General features: G+C 32.5%; 1 protein-coding gene across 1 annotated transcript in view; it reads right to left on the bottom strand.

Moving 5' to 3' along the window:
* GALNT13 (polypeptide N-acetylgalactosaminyltransferase 13) overlaps nt 1-23,559 on the bottom strand; it is a 623,731-nt gene that overhangs the window by 359,919 nt on the left and 240,253 nt on the right. Inside the window, exon 4 of the mRNA XM_049773003.1 lies at nt 2,682-2,850. Within this exon, the coding sequence (XP_049628960.1) occupies nt 2,682-2,850 (169 nt within the window). The remainder of the gene's footprint in view (nt 1-2,681; nt 2,851-23,559) is intronic.

Here is a 23,559-nt window from a genome sequence, read left to right as displayed (position 1 = left end):
CTTGGGTTTAATTATTTGCTTTGTCAATTTTACAAAATATAGGTGAATACTTCCAGTTATATTCATTTGTTGTCACTGTTCTTAAAACTATAACTCATGTAAACACATAACCGAAATGGCTGTTTGACAGTTTTGTTGATTTAATCAGTCAAAGAAAATTGGCATTTAGAAATTCAATGACTTATTCAAGCTCTAAAATCATTTGAGTAAAATCCTAAAAGCCACATATTGTGGCTCTATATTTTTTCCCAAATTGCTTCAAAAAGAACTCTCCATAACTGGTTGATAATTTCCCCTGTTTGTTTTGCAGAGAATAAATAGAGATGCATACATATTTTATTGATTATGATTATAGTCAATTTTCTTTTAAATATTTCCAGAAACTTCTACAGATATAAGATTAAATTGAACAGATGTCTTTATAAACCAAATGTGATTGTTGCTATTTCATGGAAATATAATTCAAATAGCATTTCAAAATAATCAAACACACTCAAATATTCACTCATGCATTTGCTTTTCCACAGAGTTAGGATATTTATGAAATTTAATACATAAAGAGATATTTTTATTTTTAGTACTATGTGTTCCAGGAAACTTAAAATATAGTATTTATGCATATCTGTATATTAATAAAACTGAAAAATACAGTTATAAGGTCCATTGATTCAAAAAGGCCTCCCCCTCTACTCTTAATTTTAGACATGATACTTAATGTTTTCCTAATTTGATATATAATAATGTATGTAATACATTATCATCACTTCCAAATGTCTGATTTCCACCAATATTTATACAACTGACACTATTGACCTACTTTATCCACCTCTAATAGCTTTCTTTTTCCTTCAGGCAACTACCATTGTGTGTTTGTGAATGTGTGTGTGTGTGTGTGTGTGTGTGTGTGTGTGGTGCAATAAAAAGTACAATGTTGTTTTTTATGAGTATCATTTGCATAACTATCTTCCATCTATGAATAAAGTAATATGTTATTTCCCTTATCTATCTTAATTCTTTAAGTGAACACAAATCCACAATTCTTTTATCTATAATTAGAGGTAAGAATTAATATTTTTATAACAGAGAAGTTTTGTATCAATTTGAATCCTTTATATTTTTAAATGTTGGATATTTCCCTTAGCATACAGCCTAATTATTCAAGCATTTATTGTTCTACATGATTCTTAAAAGATACTCTTAGCCATAAACACCTTAAGTCACTGTTCAATTAGCTTACTTTATATTTTTATTTTAGAAATAGATTAGTACTGAACTATTGCTTATTACTTATCCATTATATGACCAAAATTTAGTCTATGTTCATATAATTAAAACTCAAGATTGAAAAATATCTGAAATACTGTTTATATTACATTTGAGCACATAGTATAACATAGCCTCACCTTATTAAAACATGGCATATATAAAATACATTAGCAAATTAATAATTTAAAATTAACAGTATCTAAAACAACTAAAATTCTTTAGAACAGTGTGCTTTTTTATATATTCAGAATGCCAGTGTGTATTTCATGGATAAAGAAATACTTACATATAATGAGATAGTCTTATGCAACAAGTATTTAGTGTTTGGAATGTATAAATATAGTATTGAGAATTTTAGCCCATCGTTGGAGACAAAAAATGTTCAAAACATAATTATTGAAGCCATTTTCAAAATCTTACAAGGTATAAAAAACAAGTGACTAAACTTTCTAATGAACCTTCTGGCAACTAAATCCCACTTTTCAACAACAGTTTGATTTCTCTATATTAGACTTAGTTGTTGTATGTCAGAAGGAAAAATCAGATTTTGTAAATGTAATGTTATACACTGCATTTCTAAAATAGTATAATGTTATTGGCATGATTTTATTTCCATAAATATAGTTTTATTAGATTTAGAGAAAATTTTTTCCTGTCTGAAAAATGTATTACTTGCAAAGTGAATTTTGAGCATATCTATAATCTTGAAATTTTCTAAAAAAAAAAAAAGACATATCTTTATACAATTAAGAGGTTTTTCTGTAAGTATTTTACACTATGGTGACAATGCTGCACATAAACTATTTTTATTATATCAATATAAAATATGTTAAAGCATTGAGAAGATAGCTTACACTTAATGATATATAAGTTGAATTTTCAACATCACTTCCCATGTTTATCATTTTCAAGTGATTGTATCTTCTATCACTGATAAGTGTGCATCCAAGTTATACAGAACAGGATAAACTGCTTGAATATATTATAAGTAATTTAAAAGATAAAAGAATCATTCAGACAACTGTATTTTAAATCTAGAATACTTAAGCATGCAGTTTCATAAAGCAAAATATAAACATTTCTATGCACAGAAAATAATCTGTAAAAGAACATGTTTACATTGTATTTGGCAGGATAAAGCAAAATATGACCAAAAAATCTCATAAAGGAAAAATTGTTTGAATTTTTAATTCTACAAATTCTTTGCAAGGACCATCTTTTGTTCTGCCAGAGAAGAAATTAGTTAACATTTTTCATCACATGAATACACTGTAAATTTCTTATATAGTAAAATTATTCTGAACTCTATAATTCTAAAACTAAAATAATTTGATTTAACTATAATGCAGAAGCATTGTGATTAGATATTATTATGGATATTAATATATAAAGTTATATAATACATTTTAACTCACCCTTCTAATCTAACATCCGGCAGACTTCTGTTTAGGGCAATCAAATCACTGGCCATCAGATTAAACTGATTAATTTTAAATAGTTCTTTCATTTTTTCTTGGTCATCTTTAGGTATCAGGACAGCCTTTCCCATTTCTCCAGGACCCTCTTGATTTCGAGAAATGACAGCTGTAATACAGACAAATACACACATATATACAAACACACATATAAAATAAATATGACAGATCAGATTAGTGTATTAATACTGAATTTATTTATTTTTATACTTTTTATTACAAATCATAAATAGAAGAATAAATAAGTTTATTATTTTTGTTTCTTATTCTTTCTGGATTGTGCTTTTTGTGATACATGCAGTACTGCTCAGGGGTTACTCCTGGCTCTGCACGTAGATCACTCCTCTAGGGTTCAGGATGCTGGATAGATGCCGGATCCACCACATCCAAAACATGTACACTATATACACTGTACTATCACTCTGCCCATGAAAAAAATTCAATTTATTACTAGTTCAATACTAATGTTCACTTTTTAGTCTAGACATATATGATTCTACAAATTATTCAATAAATAAGCAGTCAAAACACTTAAATTTAAAACTGTCATGTTTATAAGTACAATTTTAATAGATGCAGTTGAGCAAAAGCAAATCAAGTTGTCTTAAAGAGCTTTTGCAAATAAACCAAGATAAAATTATTTTTTCTTCCAATTTAATGCTTATTTCACATATCTATCATTATTACATTTTTATAAAATCCAGCCATTGTATAATGCTTATCCATTTCACAATTTGATTCTTTTGTCAAAGCACTTTCAAATAAGTTAAAAGAACATTCAAAGTTCTTTCAATGTATTTTTTAACGTAGTGATATGTAATTTCAAATGCCATGTGGAGTTAGCTGCTATTAGGGAATTATTTTAACATCCTTCAATGCCTGACTGATTAATAAAAGGCCAGAGAGGTGGAGCAAGTGGTAGTGTGTTTGCCTTGCACCCGCTAACCTAGTACAGACAACTGTTCAATCCCCTGTCGCCTCATTTGGTCCCCCAAGCCAGGAGAGATTTCTAAGTGCAGAACCAGGAGTAACTCCTGAGCATCACTGGGTGTGCCCCCACCAAAAAAAAGGCTAAAAAATAATAAGAGAACAGCTTTTCAATATACAGGTTAATGTTCTGCATTTCCTCCAAATTTTTATTATATTAAGTCCCCCTCTTTAGTTATGAATGTGTGTTTATATCTGAATATACCTATATATTTATGTTAAATAAAATTAGATGATTACTTTTAATAAGCCTTAACACGATCATCATAATGATAGTCAGGTTCAAGTGAAAGGAATGTGAAAGGAATTAACATTTCAAATGGTTTACTATAATATAATTTCCACAGTAGTCATCTTACTGAACTAAGTTTCTAATACTTTAAAGAACAAATATTTAGGTACAGAATACTGTAAAATATTAAGAAACAATGAATATAAAATAATTTCTTAAATATAACATTTATAAAAATATGTTTAAAACTAAAAACACATTAAGAATTTGAAATTACCCTTCAACATTATAGCACATCAAGTCTAATATTATAATTGTATATACAACTGGTAATTTAGTTGATTATTCTTATTGAAAGATTGGGGCCAGAGAGGTGGCGCTAGAGGTAAGGTGTCAGCCTTGCAAGCGCTAGCCAAGAAAGAACCGAGGTCCCATCCCCTGGCGTCCCATGTGGTTCCCCCAAGCCAGGGACAATTTCTGAGCACTTAGCCAGGAGTAACCCCTGAGTATCAAACAGGTGTGGCCCCCCCCCCAAAAAAAGTAAGATTACCCAGACTTTTGTATCCAACAGAAGATAATAGACACCTTCAGGTATAGGAGATAAAATAGGTAGGGAAGTAGTTAATCTGAAAATATTTTGATATGCAAAAATTATTAGGAAAACTACATAAAATACGTAAGTATACAATATGAAAACGGTTTAAACATTTTTTATCCAAAACAAGTTTATGAATTTTCATTCATTTTAACTATTCAAAACAGTATTCACTACAGAAATTTTATTCTAAAAGCAAATAGTAACAGTAGTATGTTACATTAGGAGTTTGGAAGCAAAGTGTCCCATAAAATTGGAAGCAGCTGATGAATATGATTTTGGGTAAAACTTTGTGTAATTGTTAAGTCGTTGTAATTAGACATTAAAGTACCTTATATTCCTATAAATTTCTTTTCAGTTTTGATTCTACAGAAATTATTAAAAGTTAATTTCTACAGTGCCTCCAGGAGTCCTTCTATTTCTGAAATAAGGAAAATCATGAAATCATATGATTCCTTCTCTTCACTGGAGAATTTACAAATTATTTTTTCATATATATAATTAATTAAATATTAGACTTTAAACTATAGAAAATTTGATTTTTATTGAAAGTTTGAGCATGGTGTTAAAGAGAGGTCTGAGTTGACAATTTTGCGTGTAGTTGACCAGTTTTCCTGACATCAGTAACTAAAGAGGCTTTCCTTGCTCTACTTTGTATTTCTTGCTTCTTTATCAAAGATTAATTGGTTACATATTGAGGGTAAGTCTCAGAAAAATCAAGTCTAGAGGCGCAGCTGTAGAGTATTTGCCTTGCAAGCGGCTGACCTAGGATGGACGGAGGTTTGATCCCCCAATGTCCTATATAGTCCTCTAAGCCAGGAGCGATTTCTGAGCTCATAGCCAGGAGTAACCTCTGAGCATTACCACGTGTGGCCAAAAACAAAACAAAATAAAACAAAGTCAAATCTATTTCATTGATCTGAGGGTAATTCTTGTTCCCAAACCATGCTCTTTTAATAGCTATTGCTTTATAATACATGTTAAAGTTGATGAAAGTGATGCCTCCAATCTCCAACCCCCTCAAGGATTGTTTTAGCTAAATTCAGGAGTGTGTGGTGCACTTCTTGGAAATATGGCATGGGTATCTTTAAAGGAACTGCATTAAATCTGTCCCATGCTTTGGGAAGTATTGCCATTTTAATTATGTTAATTCTCTCAATTCATAGAGGGGTAAGTTTCCATTTCCTGGTTCCTCTTCTATTTCTTGAAGCAGTATTTTATATTTTTCTTTGTAGAGATCTTTCACCTCTTTAGTTAAGTTGACTCAGGTATTTAATTTTCTGAGACATAATTGTGAACGGGAGAACTGTATTGTTTTTGTAATGTCTCTTTCTTAGCTTTCATTATTTGTATATAAAAACACCATGGATTTCTGCATGTTAATTTTGTAACCTGCCACTTTACTATAAAAACCTATTGTTTCTAGAAGCTTTTGGTAGAGTCCTTAGGATTTTCTAAATATACTATTATGCTATCTGCATACAGTGAGAACTTAACATCTTTCTTTTCTATCTGGATGCCCTTGATATATTTTTCTTTCCTGACTGATATGGCATGTACTTACAGTACTATGTTTAATGGAAGTGGTGAAAGAGGGCAACCTTATCTAGTGCCAGATCTTAGAGGAGAGACTTGTAGGATTTTTTTTTCCCCAGTGAGTATAATATTTGCCATGTAACTGTGGTAAATGACCTTGAGAAAAGTTCCTTCAAAGATCAAATCACAGTGGATTAAAGACTTTGATATCAGACCATAAGGTGCATAAGGTACATTAGGCACATAGAGGAAAATGTAGGCAGAACAATCCATGACATTGAAACTGAAGGCATCTTCAAAGAGGACACCACTGTCCAAGAAAGTGGAAACAGATAAGAAAATGGGACTACATTAAACTGAGAAGCTTCTGTTCTTCAATGGTAATAGTGACTAGGATACAAAGGCTACCACAAAATTGGAGAAGCTATTCATCCAATACCCATCTAATAAATGGTTAATATCTATTAAGATTATATAAGGTGCTGACAGAACTTAACAAAAAAAATCATCTATCCACATATAAAAATGGGTTTAAGAAATCAATAGACTGGGCTGAAGTGGTGGTGCGAGCAGTAGGGCACTTGCCCTACATGCACTAACCTGAAAAGGACCAGGGTTTCATCCCCAGGCGTCCCCTACGGTCCCCCAAGCCAGGAGCAATTTTGAGTGCATAGCTAGGAGTCACCCCTGAAAATCACTGGGTGTGGCCTAAAAAGCCATAAATAAATAAATAAAAAGAAAAAATAGAAAAGAAAAGAAATAGAGATTTCCTCAAAGAAGAAATACAGATGGCCAATAGAATATGAAAAAATGCTCACATCACTCATCATAAGCAAGATACAAATCAAAACAATAAGGTATCATTTCACAACACAGAGAATAGTACACATCACAATGAACAAAAACAACCAGTTTGGGCATGGATATGGGGAGAAAGCAAGTTAAATTATTGCTGGTAAGAACGCTATCTAGTTCAACCTTTTAAAAAACAATATGGATATTCCTAAAAAAAATCTGAAAATCAACAATATCAATCCTAGGCATATACAATAGGAACACAAAACCAAAATACAAATATACCCTCTGGAATCCTATATTCCAATCACAGTATTATTTACAATAGCCAGAGTCTCGGAGCAACCCAGGTGCTCAAACAACAGATGAGTCATTAATAAAATTGTGATACAATTACACAATGAAAAATGAACGCATGTAATTTACTTATATATGTGTGTTCATGGAGATTACTGTTGAGTGAAATTAATCAGAGGGAGAGGCATAAACATAGAATAATCTCATTCATCTGTGGGATGAATAAGGAAAGTAAATGAATAAGGAAAATAAAGAACAGTGTGGGGATGAAATCCAGAGATAATAGAGATAAGGATTAGGAGGTAATCCTAATGGTAGCTCATGGTAGGAAGCTTGCTACAAAGAGAATAGAGTGCACTTAAGAATAGAGAAGGGGGGCCGGAGAGATAGCATGGAGGTAAGGAGTTTGCCTTTCACGCAGAAGGTCACTGATTTGAATCCCGGCATCCCATATGGTACCCTGAGCCTGCCAGGAGCGATCTGAGCATAGAGCCAGGAGTAACCCCTGAGCGCTGCTAGGTGTAACCCCCCCCAAAAAATTGAGAAGGGCCTACTATGAAAATGACATGCATAGCACCACTTCCTAATATGTTATTTTCACTGTGTGTAACCCACATTGTAATAAAAGAGAATCTGAGAGAAAGAAAAATAAAGTGCCAGTCCAAGAAACAGGTGGAGTGCGGGTGGGAGGGAAGAGAGCATCAGTGAGAATGAGAGGGTATTTGTTGACACTGGTGACCAGAAATGTTTACTGGTGAAGCTTACCTATAACTCAATTATGAACAACTTTATCTATGGAAAAAGAAACTGTAGATGAACAACCATGTAATCATGTTGTTTAAATACAACAAACAACTATGGTGATGAGAGTGCTTAAACGGCTGAAAAGCATACCATGCATTCACTAGGCCCTGAGTTTGATACCTAGCACAACATGGCCAGAATATCACCAGAGGTGACACTAGTGACCCCAAATACCTCTGGATTTAACTAAGCACTGAACCATCAGACCCACATAAACTGGCGTTTATCCTGAGAAGTAGCTCTAGGTAATCCTAATACTGTTGGGATTCCCCCCCACCATCCATAAAAGTTATTCAAAAATCTCTAGAATTCCCATGAAAGCTTGAAAAGCAAACAGGAGGAAATAAGATCAAGTAACAGAAGTACAAATCAAAAGTCAGCAACAAATAGGAACTTCCTAAAAAAACAAAGTTTGTTTGACAATTTTATGTTTTAGAAGCATTATAGAATATGTAAAAGCAAGCATTTTCAAAGATATTTTACAAATTAATAATGCATTCATCATTCACAGTTCATTAAAATGTCACTTACAAGTACTGATAAAAATACATTACACTGCAGAAAAAGAGCACTAGCATGAACAAAGACAAAAAAAGACAAAAAAAGGTGGTTTTGTTCTTTATATGGAAACGACCTGGGATGTAAGTGTTATAATAATGTATGAAGGTAGATGTAACCATACAATTGTATATCATTTTGTAGTATGTCCAAAGGCATAATTATGGCCTTTTCTTAGCATTTAAGAAATAGTTTGGCAGAAGTAATGAATAAATCATATTACTATTATTCCACTATAAACAAAAATAAAATCAGCAGAAATAGTTTTGTTTAGTTTGGGGGGTCACATCTAGTGAAGTGCTTACTTCACTACAGGGGCTTAATATAGGTTCTAAGCTCAGTACTCATTCCAAGAGGTACTTATAAATCCATATCTGATGTTGAGGATTAAACCCTGATTAGCTTCATTCAAAATAAATAGCCTGCAGTGCTATCTCTGAAAACCAATAAATGGTCTTATTGTACTAGAACTAGCTTATAAACTTAGCCATATTAAATTCCCCTTGATTATTCTAGTTTTGTTTTTTTTGTTTTAATTTTATTGAAGAATAAATCATATAATGTATATCAGGGTTAAGTGTCTCATCCCCAAAGCTAAATACAATTATCTCTAATAGTCTGTGATGAGTACATATTTGACATTTCATTAGAAGTTTTTCTTGTTCTGAATAAACATTCTGGTATTTCATTTTTCTTTAGTAAAAATAAGTATGCAAAGTAATTAAAATATAGAAATTGGTCTATGTTTTCCTGAATTTTACCTGGCAGACTGCTTTACTTCAAAGAATGTAAAAATGAGGATATGAAGCATTTTACTACTTGATTCATTACTGTAGAAAACATAACTAATTTCACGTTCACACATGTTAATATCTCTCCTCTGTATAGAATTTTTAATAAATACTCACACTAAAGGAAATACACTAAATAATAATAAATAATAAATACTCACACTAAATATTTTCCAACAGTCAAATTTAAAAAAACTATCAAACACATATTTGTGTTACTTTTCTGATTTATAAGGCAAATATAATAAGAAGGTAAGTGCAATATTATTCGGTTAATTATTGGTTACATTATTATTTATTTATTAAAATAAGAATATAAATGTTCTAATTCCATAACTAGTTTGTATTGCAAAGTTGTTTTCTTCTTAGTTATACTGTAAAATCAAAGGAATAATGAAAAGATTCAAAAATGACAAAATACCTAAAGCAATATAAAATTAGGAGCTAGAAAGATGGTAGTTGGTAATGCATTCCTTGCATGTAGCCATCCTGGTTTGATACAAGGCACTCCATATGGTGTCCTGAGTTCTGACAGGAGTAATTCCTGAGCACAGTGAAAGTAGTAAGTCCTGAGTACTACCAGGTGTCACCCCAAATACAAAACACTAAAATAAATAAAATAAGAACCATTTTATTTTTATGTATCACACTATAAGAATTTAAATATTACACTATAAGAATTTAAAAGATTAATTATATTAAAAGTTTTATGAAGAAATTCTTCCAAAATACAAATGAGTCCATCTACCAAGAATATCACAGATTCATTTAAAAATGTATGTATACTAATTTAATAACATTTCATTGCAATATTTAACATATATTGCATTACAAATATTTTCATGATCTGCAAAATATCTATGAGCAAAGAGAATTGTATATCGTTTAAAGTAAGGATTTGAAATAAGATATGAAACAAGTCATATTTAGATAAAAGCTGAAAAAATATTTAAGTTGAACGTATAAGTAATAATTTTATTTTACTAAGGATAAAATACTGTCATATGCATCTTGTTTTTAAAAATTAAATCCAACCTATATATACTCAGAACTACTCTAAAATTTTATATCTTTATTTTATTTTTTAATTGTTAAATTATCTTGATTTAAACACTGTGATTACAAACATGATTGCAGTTGTATGATTACAGCCATGTAAAGAACACCCCCCTTCACCAGTGCAAGATTCCCACCACCAATTTCCCAGATATCACTCCTCCCCACCCCACTCACACCTGTTCTGGTGACAGGCTTTCTACTTCCCTCATTCATTCACATTGTTAGGATAGTTCTCATTGTAATTATTCTCTAACTGCACCCATCACTCTATTTTTAGCAGTATCTCAGAGAAAAGAGAGATGAGGGTTAGTAGGTGCAGCTCATGACATGAAGCTCACCACATAAGAGTGAAATTTTAGATCTCTAGATCTAAATTAAATTTTTAATTCTAAGGATTCTTTAAATCTTCTTTACATTAACATTGTTGCTCTTCTTTCATTTTTAATAGACTTTTCAAAATACAATAAATAAACGTTTTTTCTTATCATCTTTGAACATTTATGATTCATTGCTTATAAACCTATTTGACTCAGGATATGTCTTAATATTGTCAAACATATTCTAATTGTAATTGAGAACAAAGGTAAATAAGCCATGTCAACTTCTAAGTTACTTATATACACACAAACTTTTTGCCATCTTCTCATTAACATTTGATAATCTAAGAGTATATTAAGAGTAGTTCTTATTTAAATAAAGGAGTATAGTATATACTTGTATTGACCTATTTCACTTTCAACCAATAAAAGTCTTCAAATATCAAAACAATGGTGTCAAGATTCTAATAGTTTGTTATATATTGAACAATTCAACTTTCTGTATTTTTATTTATTTATTTATTTATTTATTTATTTATTTATTTATTTTTGCATTTTGGGCCACACCTGGACGCTCAGGGGTTACTCCTGGCTATGCGCTCAGAAATAGCTCCTGGCTAGGAAAACTATATGGCAGGCTGGGGGATTGAACCATGTTGGCCCCTCTACTTATTGTATTTTAAGCAAATTTATATTTCAATGAAAAAGTATGACAACCTATTGCTAAATCACCTAGCAATAAGCATTTAGTGTCCTTTATTAAAGGAGATTAGGAACTTCACACTCAGCAATACTAAAGACATACACCTTATTCTGTGCTCAGGTATATCTCCTGGAATAGCTTGCAAGTCTGTGAGTAGTGTCAGGGATTAAACCCTGTTCTGCTCTTTGTAATCCCTTCAGGCTGACAATAACTTTTGTTCTTTTTTATCATTGTCACTCTTGAAAGTTTTGATATCTGATCATTCAATTTCAGTAACTAGATCTTTATTTGTCAAAAAAATTTTAGGGGCCAGAGCAGTGGCGCAAGCAAGAGACTCAGTTTGTTTCCCTGGAGTCCCATATGGTCCCCATTTCTGAGCACAAAGCCAGGAGTAACCCCTGATATCACTGAGTGTGGCCCAAAACCAAAAAAGAAAAGAAAAGAAGGAAGGAAGGAAGGAAGGAAGGAAGGAAGGAAGGAAGGAAGGAAGGAAGGAAGGAAGGAAGGAAGGAAGGAAGGAAGGAAGGAAGGAAAGGAAGGAAGGAAGGAAGAGAAAGAAAGAGAGAAAGAAAGAGAGAAAGAAAGAGAGAAAGAAAGAGAGAAAGAGAGAGAGAAAGAAAGAGAGAAAGAAAGAAAGAAAGAAAGAAAGAAAGAAAGAAAGAAAGAAAGAAAGAAAGAAAGAAAGAAAGAAAGAAAGGAAGGAAGGAAGGAAGGAAGGAAGGAAGGAAGGAAGGAAGGAAGGAAGGAAGGAAAGAAAGAAAGAGAAAGAAAGGAAGGAAGAAAGAAACAAGAAAGAGAAAAAGAGAAAGAGAAAATAAGAAAGAAAGAAAGAAAGGAAAGAAAGAAAGAAAGAAAGAAAGAAAGAAAGAAAGAAAGAAAGAAAGAAAGAAAGAAAGAAAGAAAGAAAGAAAGAAAGAAAGAAAGAAAGAAAGAAAGAAAGAAAGAAAGAAAGAAAAAGAAAAGTTTTAAGCAGCAAGTGCCAATTATGTAAGTCCAGCAGACATTGACTACTGTTTTCCAGGAAGGTGCCTTCCGTTAGGAATCAATAAAATTGGAAGCTATTTCTGCCAGTTAGCTAAGTGAAAAATCATCTATGGAACCAAGGAACAACTAATTTCTAAAACTGTTTTTGATGTTTAAATGCTTGATTTTTAATATATTCTCTATGTTTAACAAAGTTTCTCTTATATAGGCTAAATTTTACTCCATTAAATATTACCAATCCTGTTCTCATTATCCAAAAATAAATTCAGACTTTCTTGTGACTAATAAGAGAGAATAGTTTTACAAGGTCATGTATTATTAAATTAATCTTCTTAGTATATTATATGCAGTATTTTAATATTTAATATGTATTTTTAAATCCCACTAAGAATAATAATTCAATCTTGATCATGCATACATCTCTCAAATTTTGTCTTAAAAAACGAAAAAAAAATTTAAAGTAATGTAAGTCTAATAGTAAAACTAACAGGCTTTGTAGCTTATTCACATTATTAAAATGCTTTTTTTCTCATTTGGTGTTCTGCATAATATTCATGTGACTATGAACTACTCTTATCAATATAATCCTTGACTGGCAACTTAAAAATCTATAGTCAATGTTTTCTCCTCTACAATTTCATATTTTTATTTTATTGTATTGGTGTTTTGCACTAAAGCTTCTTGAACTTTTTCTAGTTATGAACACTTTTTCATCTGCATTTTTATAAACTGCCCCAAAATATGGTAAAGTAGGTATACAAATGAAGCATTTACTGAAAATAAATCACAAATTTATTTCAAAATTATTTATTAAATTGGCCCATTAAGGTGTCATGATCCACAGTTTAGACTGGGATTTCAGGGCTATTATACCTCAAAGTTTTTTTTTATGCCCTAATATTCACTCTATACCCAATCACACTCCAGTCTGTGAAGATTCATCACTAGATACTAACTAAATTTAGACTCAGTTCAGTACATAAACTGAAAACAACTAAAGGCAACTCTGAATTAATTCAATACTTCTATTTAAAAGAATCCTGAAGCTAGGACTGGAGGAATAGCACATTGGGTAGAGAATTTGCCTTGCACATGGTCCACCGGGATTGAATTCCTGGCATCCAGTGTGGTGCACTGAGCACAGCAATGAGCAATTGTTAATGACAGCGACAGAAGTAACCCTTGTGGGCCTGGGAGATAGCATAGCAGTAGGGCATATGCCTTGCATGCAGCCAATTCAGGACCGATGGGTGTGACCCAAAAACATAAAAAATGGAAGTAACCTTTGAGTATTACCCAGTATGGCCACCCAAAAAAAATTAATTAAATTTGAAAATAATGTAATTTCTACATAAAAACTATAAAAAAGGTATAAAATAATACATTTTCTACATAAAAACTGATGTGAAAGGTATAAAGAAATAAGAATTCTCTTATTATTAGAGAAATGCAAATCAAGACAATCATATATCACCTCATGCCAGTAAGACTGGCACACATCCTAAATAACAAAGTCTAGTGTTGGTGGAGATGTGGTAAAAGTACCTTGGTCTGATGCTGGTGAGAATGTCAAATAGTACAACCATTATGGAAAACAAAATGAATATGTCTCAAATCTATTAGGAATTAAGGGGCCAAGTGACAGTCCAGCCGATATGGTTCTTACCCTGCTTGTGCCATATCTGTGTTTGACCTCTAGCATCTCATTTGGCTCCTAAGTCTGCCAGGATCCCTGAATGCAGAGCTAGGCTTAAGTCCTGAGCACCACTGGGTGTGGCCCAAAATATAAACTAAACACAATTAGGAATTGAGCATCCACATGACTCAGCAATTCTACTTCTTTGCATCTACTCCAAATGCCAAAAACTATACAGAAAAAAATAATTACACTCCTATATTCACTGAGACTCTACTGATAATAGTCCAGATCTGGAACCAACTCAAGTATTCAATAACAGATGAGTAGATAAAGAAACTATGGTACAAGTACACAATAAAATACTACTCAGCTGTAAGAGAATACTAAATTATGTAATTTTCTGTTACATAGATAAACTAAGAACATATTAAACTAAGTTATTCAAAAGAAGATAGACTAATATAAAACCATCTCTCTTGAATGTGGAATAAAAAGAACATAATAAGGAAATAACAAATGCCTAAAAGCAACAGAAACTGAGAACTGAGCTTCAGTAGGAAGTTTGCCAATGGAGTGGGGAAGAGATAAGATTTAGGAAGGACACTGGGACAATGGTAAAGATGCTTAAAATTAACAGTTGTAAGCATTTTATAAAAGTAAAGTCTCTACACTGTACTTATATTAAACATAGTCATTGGGAACAGTTAATATTTGAGTTCAGAAAAATATATCCATGCATTAATATTATATGTATTCCACATACACAAAATTTTCTACTGATAATGGCATACAATTAAATATTTGGAGAATATTGCCTCTGGGGTTTTAACTACATCACAGATCAGATCCTAAGCAGATAGCTGAAAGAATCCACCATTTCAACAAAGCAAGCAGGTGACTAATGTATTTCGATCCCCAATGAGAACTTTTAATAAAGATAATTGCTACTATAACTATGACAAATGATTCTCAATAATAATTTTATGTAAAAATTGAATGCTTTAATATCAGCAGCTATCAGCTTTATAACCAGAGGCCAACACTCTCTTTTTGTCCATATTTTTATTCTATTAAGTAAAAAATGAACCAGTGTTATTTGTTTAGTATGTTATTTACCAAAAAAACATAAGTATTATGGTGAATGCCCAAATAACACTTTCATAAAATATACTATACAATGAACAAAGGAAATAAATCATGACTCTTTAAAAATATTCCAAGCATCACTAGATGTGATCCCTCAGCAGAGCCAGGAGTAATCACCAAGCATAACATGATATAAATCAAAATCCAAAATATATAAATAAAAATAGTCTAAGTATATATAATTTTTAGATACATCCTAAAATTTTACCTATATATAACTAAGAATTGTCATTTTATATGCAAAAATGTTATTTATCTCACACATACATATATTTATATATAGAAACACATATTTTATATAGTAAGTCTAAGTAATAATATCATTAAAATTATGCTGTACAAAATATTTAATGATCTGAAATATATCTATATTTTACTTACATGTACAAGAGCATCATTATTTACATTAAAACAATATTAAACTGCATAAATATAATATTTTTAAATGTACACCAAAGAAAATTCACAGAAATTTGTTAAAGACTGTGCTCTTTCTTAAGCATTATCTGTACCTTTTTTAATCAGTTCAAATAATGTAAATCAGTTATATATTAATTATAAATTTGTGTTCAATAAAAGAACATTATAAAATGACTTCATTGTAGAAGTAAAAGTGAAGCCAGGAAATGCTGAGCGGTATTACTGAAAAAAATATCATATTAATTAATATAAAATTTATGACAATCAGCAGAAGAGTGACCATTAAAGAATTAGCATTTGTTTTCAGAACTTCTCCTCCAGGGAATGTGACACAATTTAAAGATATAGAAAACACTTTGTATTTCAATATAACAAGGAAAAAATTTTTGATAATTTTTAAGTGTAAAAAATATATTGTAATATTATACTTTTTAATATATTCCCCTTATTTTATTTTATTTTATTTTTTTTGCAGAATGGTGTTTGGGACCACATGCAGCTGTGCTCAGGGTGTACTCTAAGCTCTAAATTACCCATGGTGAGGCTAGGGAGACCATACGTAGTGCCAGAGACTAAACCTGGGTTGGTCACATGTAAAACAAGTATGTCACTTACTCTACTATGGCTCCAGCTTTATTTATTATTGAGTTTAAGATGAACTGAAGAGGATCCTATAATCCTACTCTGACCAGATCTGGAGTTAAGGATATTAGAAATAGCAGAGGTAGAACTGCTTTCAGCATTGGCTGGAGTGATAATATTGTGATTAGATTATTTGCTTCGTTTGTGGCCTACCCAGTTCAATCCTGGACACTTTATATTTCATACGGAGAACCAACAGGAGTAATTCCTAAGTTCAGAACCAAGAGTAAAATACAGGCACTACCAAGTATGGTCTAAAAACAAAAAATAATTCAAAACAAAAACAAAACAACATTGACCAACCCTGCTGTCAGTTTTTCTTATTAAGTATTTCATTCTACCGCTTATAATCACCCAGAAAATGGGACATTGGTCGGGTTTGGGTTTTATTTATTTATTTTTTTTGTTTTAGCCTGGTGAACACAATTTGCCCCCTGGTGCTTGCTTCTGCTTAGAATGGTGGAATTCACCCAAGTGTGCCTCCTGTTCTAGAAGAGTTCAATTTGCAGGGACTTCTGATTTCATGGACATCTTGCCAGCTTTATATAATGTCTCCAATTCAGATTGTTTTAAACTTGGGTGGTAATTTTTGACTCCCCTGTGCCTTTCTTCAGCAAAGTTCTGAACTTTCAGTCTCTGGTTCATCGACCACATCCTTCACTGAGACCTTACTTATTAGCTGTGAAATGCTGCGTCTCTGTAATACCACAAAGAAGCTCCTACAGAACCAGTCTGGGTTCTCCAGTGGTATGTTTTCCTCTATGTGGCACCATGTGTGATTCTGAGTTTCTCTCTAGTTTGAAATTTCCTGTGTGTTAATGTCATGGAAGATCTATTTTTTCCCCCAGTAATATTGGCCTTGATCCTAGTCCATGATATTCTTACATAGAATGAAAGGTTGTTTGGCACATGCCACAGCCATAAATGTGTCAGAAGCAAGTGGCACAAGTTTTAAAGTGGTCTCTAAGGTAATTAAATAATACTGAAATGTGCTCTTATTTCCTTTTGCATTTAGAATATCTCCTCATTAAAGTTATTTAAATGGTTAGTAATACCATAGCATTACAGCTTTATACTGCCTCTACTTATATCAACAAAACTAAAATATCAAATAAAAAATATAAATTACTTTGGAACAAAAGCACTGATTTTGGATGGTAGAATAATCTGATAAGCATTTTGTAAGAAAATACCAAGAGGAACAGAGCCACTTTAATAAACCCCCAAAAATAGGCCAAAAATAGGTCTTAAAATACCTAATTTTTGGCATTTGATATATTATCATGCACACGATTCATCAAGATTGCAACATTACACCCACATTGAAAAATGAACTAGTTCACTCATCTAATTGAGAAATAAGATAAATAATTTTAAAATGGTTTCTGGGGGCTGGAGAGATAGCATGGAGATAAGGCATTTGCCTTCCATGCAGAAGGACAGTGGTTCAAATCCCGGCATCCCATATGGTCCCCCTGAGCCTGCCAGGAGCAATTTCTGAGCATACAGCCTGAGTGCTACCAGGTGTAACCCAAAATCCAAAAAAATAAAAATAAAAATAAATAAATAAAATGGTTTCTGAACATGAAATTGTATCTAGTAAGGTGTATAAAATGCCTAATCAACTCTTGAAATTTATTAACTTTTGGGGTTTTTTTGTTTTTGCTTTTTTGATTTTGTTTTGTTTTAGGGCCACACCCGGGGGAACTCAGAAATTACTCATGGCTCTGAGCTCATAAATTGTTCCTGGCAGGTTCGAAGGACCATATAAGATATTGGGAATAAAACCTTGGTCCATCTGGGCTTGGTCATGTGCAAGGCAAATGTCCTACTGCTGTGCTATCACTATGTCCCAACTTTTGTTTATTAACATTAGTCACAGAAACATGAGACCCAATATTATTACAGAGGCTGTTTTGCGTCCATATCTAAAGTAGAGATTTTTAAAAAAAAGATATGCAGAGCATTCAACTGGTTGAGCAGAAGGATTTCAGCTTCTCAATTCCCAACTTCACAGTTTTCCCCAACATCACTGGGATATTCTCCCAAACACAGAAGTCAGAAACAACTCCTAATCACTCTAGGTGTAGACTAAAAACTAAAAAACTGAAAAAATAAGTATACAAATGGCCAAAAGGCACATGAAAAAATGTTCCACAACACTAATCATCAGGGAAATGCTAATCAAAACAACAATGAGGTACTATCTCACACCACAGAGACTGGCACACATCACAAAGAACAAGAAAAATCATCGATGTCAGGCTGGTGTTTCACTAGGACCTTGAGAATGACTTGAGTTGGACAGACTGGTATGCCTAGAACCCAGAGTCGGTCTTATGCCAATAAACTTCTGTGGTGAGGCCTTTTTGTAATCAGGTCAAGGATTTTTTTCCATTTTCCCCATTTTTCTGGACCTATGCAAACAACGGCGATTGCCACAGTCACACCCTTACTACATTTTTTTACTCTTATCCTTTAAAAAAATACAACTTACTGAACTTAAAAACAAATAACTGTAGTAGAATGCCTGTCTCGAATACAGGCAGGGGATGGGAAGGGGGAGGGGGTAATGTTACACTGGTGAAGGGGGGGGTGTTCTGGTTATGACTGTAACCCAACTATGATCATGTTACTTAAATCAAAAATGTATTAAAAAAAGAAAAATCAGTGTTGGCAGGATGTCGAAGGAAATGAACTCTCATTCACTGCTGGTGGGAATGCCATCTAGTCCAGCCTTTATGGAAAACAATATGGAGATTCCTCAAAAAACTGAGAATTGAGCTCCCATATTACCCAGCTATACCACTTCTAGGGATATACCCTAGGAACACAAAAACACAATACAAAAATGCCTTCTGCACACCTATATTCATTGCAGCACTATTTACAAAAGTGAGAATCCTGGTTCACAATCTGGAAACAATCCAGGAGCCCAACAACAGATGAATGGCTAAAGAAATTGTTGGTACACATACACAATGAAATACTTGCAGCCATCCGGATTAAAAAAGTCATGAAATTTTCTTATATGTAAGTGGACATGGAAACTATCATGTTGAGTGAAAGAAGTCAGAGTGAGATATAGACACAGAACAGTCTCACTCATCTATGGGATTTAAGAAAAGTAAAAGACATTAATGTTATAATACAAAGAGACAATAGAGATGAGGGCTGGAAGGACCAGCCCACAAAATGAAGCTTATCACAGAGTGTTAAGTGTAATTAGAGAAATAACTACATTAAAAACAGTCATGACAATGGTAATAACTGAGAGAAATTGAATGCCATTCTCAAATAAAGGCAGGGGGTGGATGAGGAGGGAGATGGGGGGGCATTGATGGTGGGAAGGTTGCACTGGTGAAGAGGGGTATTCTTTTTTATAACTGAAACTCAACTACAAGCAATTTTTTAATCATGGTGCTTAAAGATATTATCAAAAAAAGAAATAAAGTTTTGCTTGCGAGATAGAGCAGTAGTAGGGTGTTTGCCTTGCACGAGGCTGATCCAGGATGGTCCTGGGTTCTATCCCCAGCGCTCCCATGCCAGGAGCGATTTCTGAGCACATAACCAGGAGTAACCTCTGAGTGTCACTGGGTGTACCCCCCCCCAAAAAAAAAGTAAAATTAAATAAGAATCTTTAAATAAATAATTTACAATTAAATTTTTAGAAATAATAAAATATATGTGAGCAGAGAAATGGATTATTAAACTATGTTAAAATACTTTGTGTCATAAAATCTAATCAGTGATTTATTTAAGAACTTTTCACAATGGTTATGTTGATTATCTTGCTTGATCTATCAATGCATCATTCTGTTCCATTTTTAACATATGTTCTTTTTTTTTGGAGGGTTTTGGTTTGGGTCAAACCCTGTAGCGCTGAGGAGTTATTCCTGGCTCTACACTCAGAAATCACTCCTGGCAGGTTCGGGGGACTATATGGGATGCTGGGATTTAAATTACCATCCTTCTGCACGCATGGCAAATGCCCTACATCCATACTATCTCTCCAGCCCCCTGTCTTAGGTTCTGATATCTAAGTTCACATCCAGAAGGTTCCCCTGCTCTTATACTTCCAGTTTGGAAAAGTAAATGAAAAAAAAGGACACAAAAATTATTGGTTTTTTTGAGATATTTATTTCTAAGCTCTTCTTTCTTTAGGATTACTTAAGGTGGATGCTTATTAACCACTGTAATTTCATGGAGAGGTTATTACAAAAGATTATTGAAGAAATAAGTAGTAAAAGCCTAGATGTCAATGTGCTGATGGGCACACTTCTGTCTAAAATGTAATACCTTGATAATTATTTTTTCATGGAGAAAATTCCTGATCAAGAAAACAAGCTAAGCTTCTGCCCAAAATCAAAGCTAATCTCAAAGATCACATATTGTCAATAATTGCCTTGTATGTTTGTTTTCAGTATTCCAGCAATTTATTGGCCATCTGTATAAACTAGCTGCTGATATTTGTATTTACTCACAGTAATTATAAGTCTTATTGCTTTTCATTAATTATATTAGGTTTTGGTTTTTCATTTCCTTTGGACTTTTATTTTTATTAATAAAAAGCAACTAGGATACTGATATCCTACAATAAAATTCTATTTAACAATCAAAATAATTACATTGAAAGTTCTGGCTTAATAATAAAAATATCATTAAAGTTTCAGAAATCTGACTTTTACTATACTCTTGACACTTTTCAGATATCTAAATATTTCAGGAATTCAGCCATTCAAAATGCATAGGCATGACAGAGTAAGGTGCTTTCCTTGCATGGTGGTAGACCTGAATTTGATCCCTGGAACCCCGTATATTCTCTGGAGCCTGCCAGGAGTAATCTCTGAACAGAGAAATGAGGGTAAGCCCTGAGCAACACTGGGTATTCCCCCAAAAATATTTTTTAACTTTCAAAATGTGGAGGCCTAAATTCACACTTATATTTAAGCATGTGTCCTAAATAAGTAGAGAAACTTTAAAACTTAGGAATTTTACAAAAACACTATGGGACTACCAATGAGATACAAGTTTAACTAAATACTTCGTAAAAGATAATCAAATCTTTATGAAATGTCAATAATTTTACTTTGGCTGTTATTATCTAAACCTATTTTACCTAATTGGCTGTCATTCTTTAAAGAGGAAAATGGCATATTTTGCCATGGTGCTTACTCGCTAGACAAGCTACAGATTAAATGGACAAACAAAAAATTATTTAAGCATATGAATAGAAATACACTATTATTTCTTGCTAGTTTCTTTTTAAAATCCCAGTATTCTACCTGACTATATGTAACAAGCATATTGGAGTTTGAGAGTGATTCATCCATTTTAGTCCTCTACACCACAAATAGCTACTAATTACCACCAGAGGTCACTTCTAAGAGTCAGAACTAATCCTTGAACATTGCCAAGTATGCCCCAAAACTCAACACCTTTCATGAAACCCCAAATACTTAATATATAGATAGAATCATTTAGCTATTTGCTATATAAGTATACTCAAATTTTATAAGAAGAGATAATTTAATTGACATTTTTCTCTATAATGACCATTTTATTTTTAGTTTTACAACTATGCATCGTGCTTTATTTAAATTTTTTTTTGTTGTTGTTTGGGACATACTACAGGGTGATCAGGCCTTTCTACTGTGTTCTGTGTTAGTCGGCACTGTTTTTCACTGAACTATCGCTCTAGACTCCTACAGTCTATTTTTTTTTTTTTTAACGAAAATTATTATCCCAGTCATGGTTGCTTTTTGCCGCATCCCGACCGACCCCGCTGCCACGTTTCCCTCACATCCTCAGCCCGGAGTAGCTCCTCCTCCATCCTACTGTCTTAATTTTGGTAATTTTACATACCTAGATTTAATTTATAATGTAAATAAAATTTATTGTTGAAGAGACTGGAGAAATGAGTAATGGGTATGGTGCTTTCCTTGTAAGTGGGCAACACAGGCTGTATTTCCAAAACTACATATTATCCACTAAACACTAGAAGAGTAACCATTGAGCACAAAGCCAGAAGTTGAGTACTACTGAGTAGAGCCTCTTAAATAACTATACTCACTAAAAATAAATAGATAAATAAACAGGTATGGTATAAGTTTTATTCAGGTTCTGGGGTCTGTTCAAAACCCATTATATATACACATCTATATGCTTTTTTATATATTATGCAACAATCGGGAGAGATGAGGTCTTGAAATTTTCCTAGACATGGAACTATTATGCTGAGTGAAATAAGTCAGAGGGAGAGAGACACAGAATAATCTCACTTGTCTATGGGTTTTAAGAAAAATAAAAGACATTATTGTAATATGTCCAGAGTTGAGGGCCGGAAGGACTGGCTCACGGCATGAAGCTCACCTCAAGGAGGGGTGTGTAAGAGAAATGATACACCAATAACTACCATGACTATGTTAATGAGTGAGAGAAGTAGAATGCCTGTCTCGAATACAGGCAGGGGGTGTGGGTGGAGGGAGATAGATGCATTGGTGGTGGGAATGTTGCACTGGTGAAGGGTGGTGTTCTTTTTGTGACTGAAACCCAACTATAGCCATGCTTGTAATCACGCAGTTTAAATAATGATATAAAAATTAAAAAAAGAAATTAAACTGAATTTATTCTGAAAGATTATACTACACTCCTGGGGCTGGAGTGATAGGACAGCAAAATAAAATAAAATAAAATAAAATATAAAATAAAATAAAATAAAATAATAAAATAAAATACGTTATGAATTTAGAATTCTAGAAATAAATCTCATTTTAATTACAATGTAAAAATAATTAGTAGAATCAAATTAAAAGAGTATAATTAAATATGAATATCACAAAAGACTACATATCAGAGATAAATATAGGGAATAAGAAAAAATAAAAAAGAAACGGAAAATTATACAGAGAAAAATAATAATGATTACCTTGATTTAATAACTGCTAGATTTTATCAGCCTAAACTTTCAATCAATAGGCAGAAAATGAATGCATGGATTATAAAATAAATACTAACTTATTGCTGCCCTTAAGGACTCTTGAACTTAATTATAAACAGACTTTTAAAAAAAGGCTGGGAAAATACCAAATACTAGAATATTGAATACTAAATACTAAAATTCCATGCCAGGACTGATTCCTAAGCAGAGTCAGGTGACAAAATTGAACAAACCAAGTATAGACCAAAGATAAAGAAAAACATTGTTATACTTCCATCAAGTATATTTTTACAATGCTATAAACTATATTAATGAAAATTAAAATTGTAAAAAGCCAGGTATGTGGAAACTAAACAAGTTATATTATTGCTAA

The sequence above is a fragment of the Suncus etruscus genome, chromosome 5, assembly GCF_024139225.1.
Source record: "Suncus etruscus isolate mSunEtr1 chromosome 5, mSunEtr1.pri.cur, whole genome shotgun sequence".
Classification (NCBI taxonomy): domain Eukaryota; kingdom Metazoa; phylum Chordata; class Mammalia; order Eulipotyphla; family Soricidae; genus Suncus; species Suncus etruscus.
The sequence above is the reverse complement of the archived record's forward strand: the minus strand, read 5'-3'. Positions and strand labels throughout refer to the sequence as shown.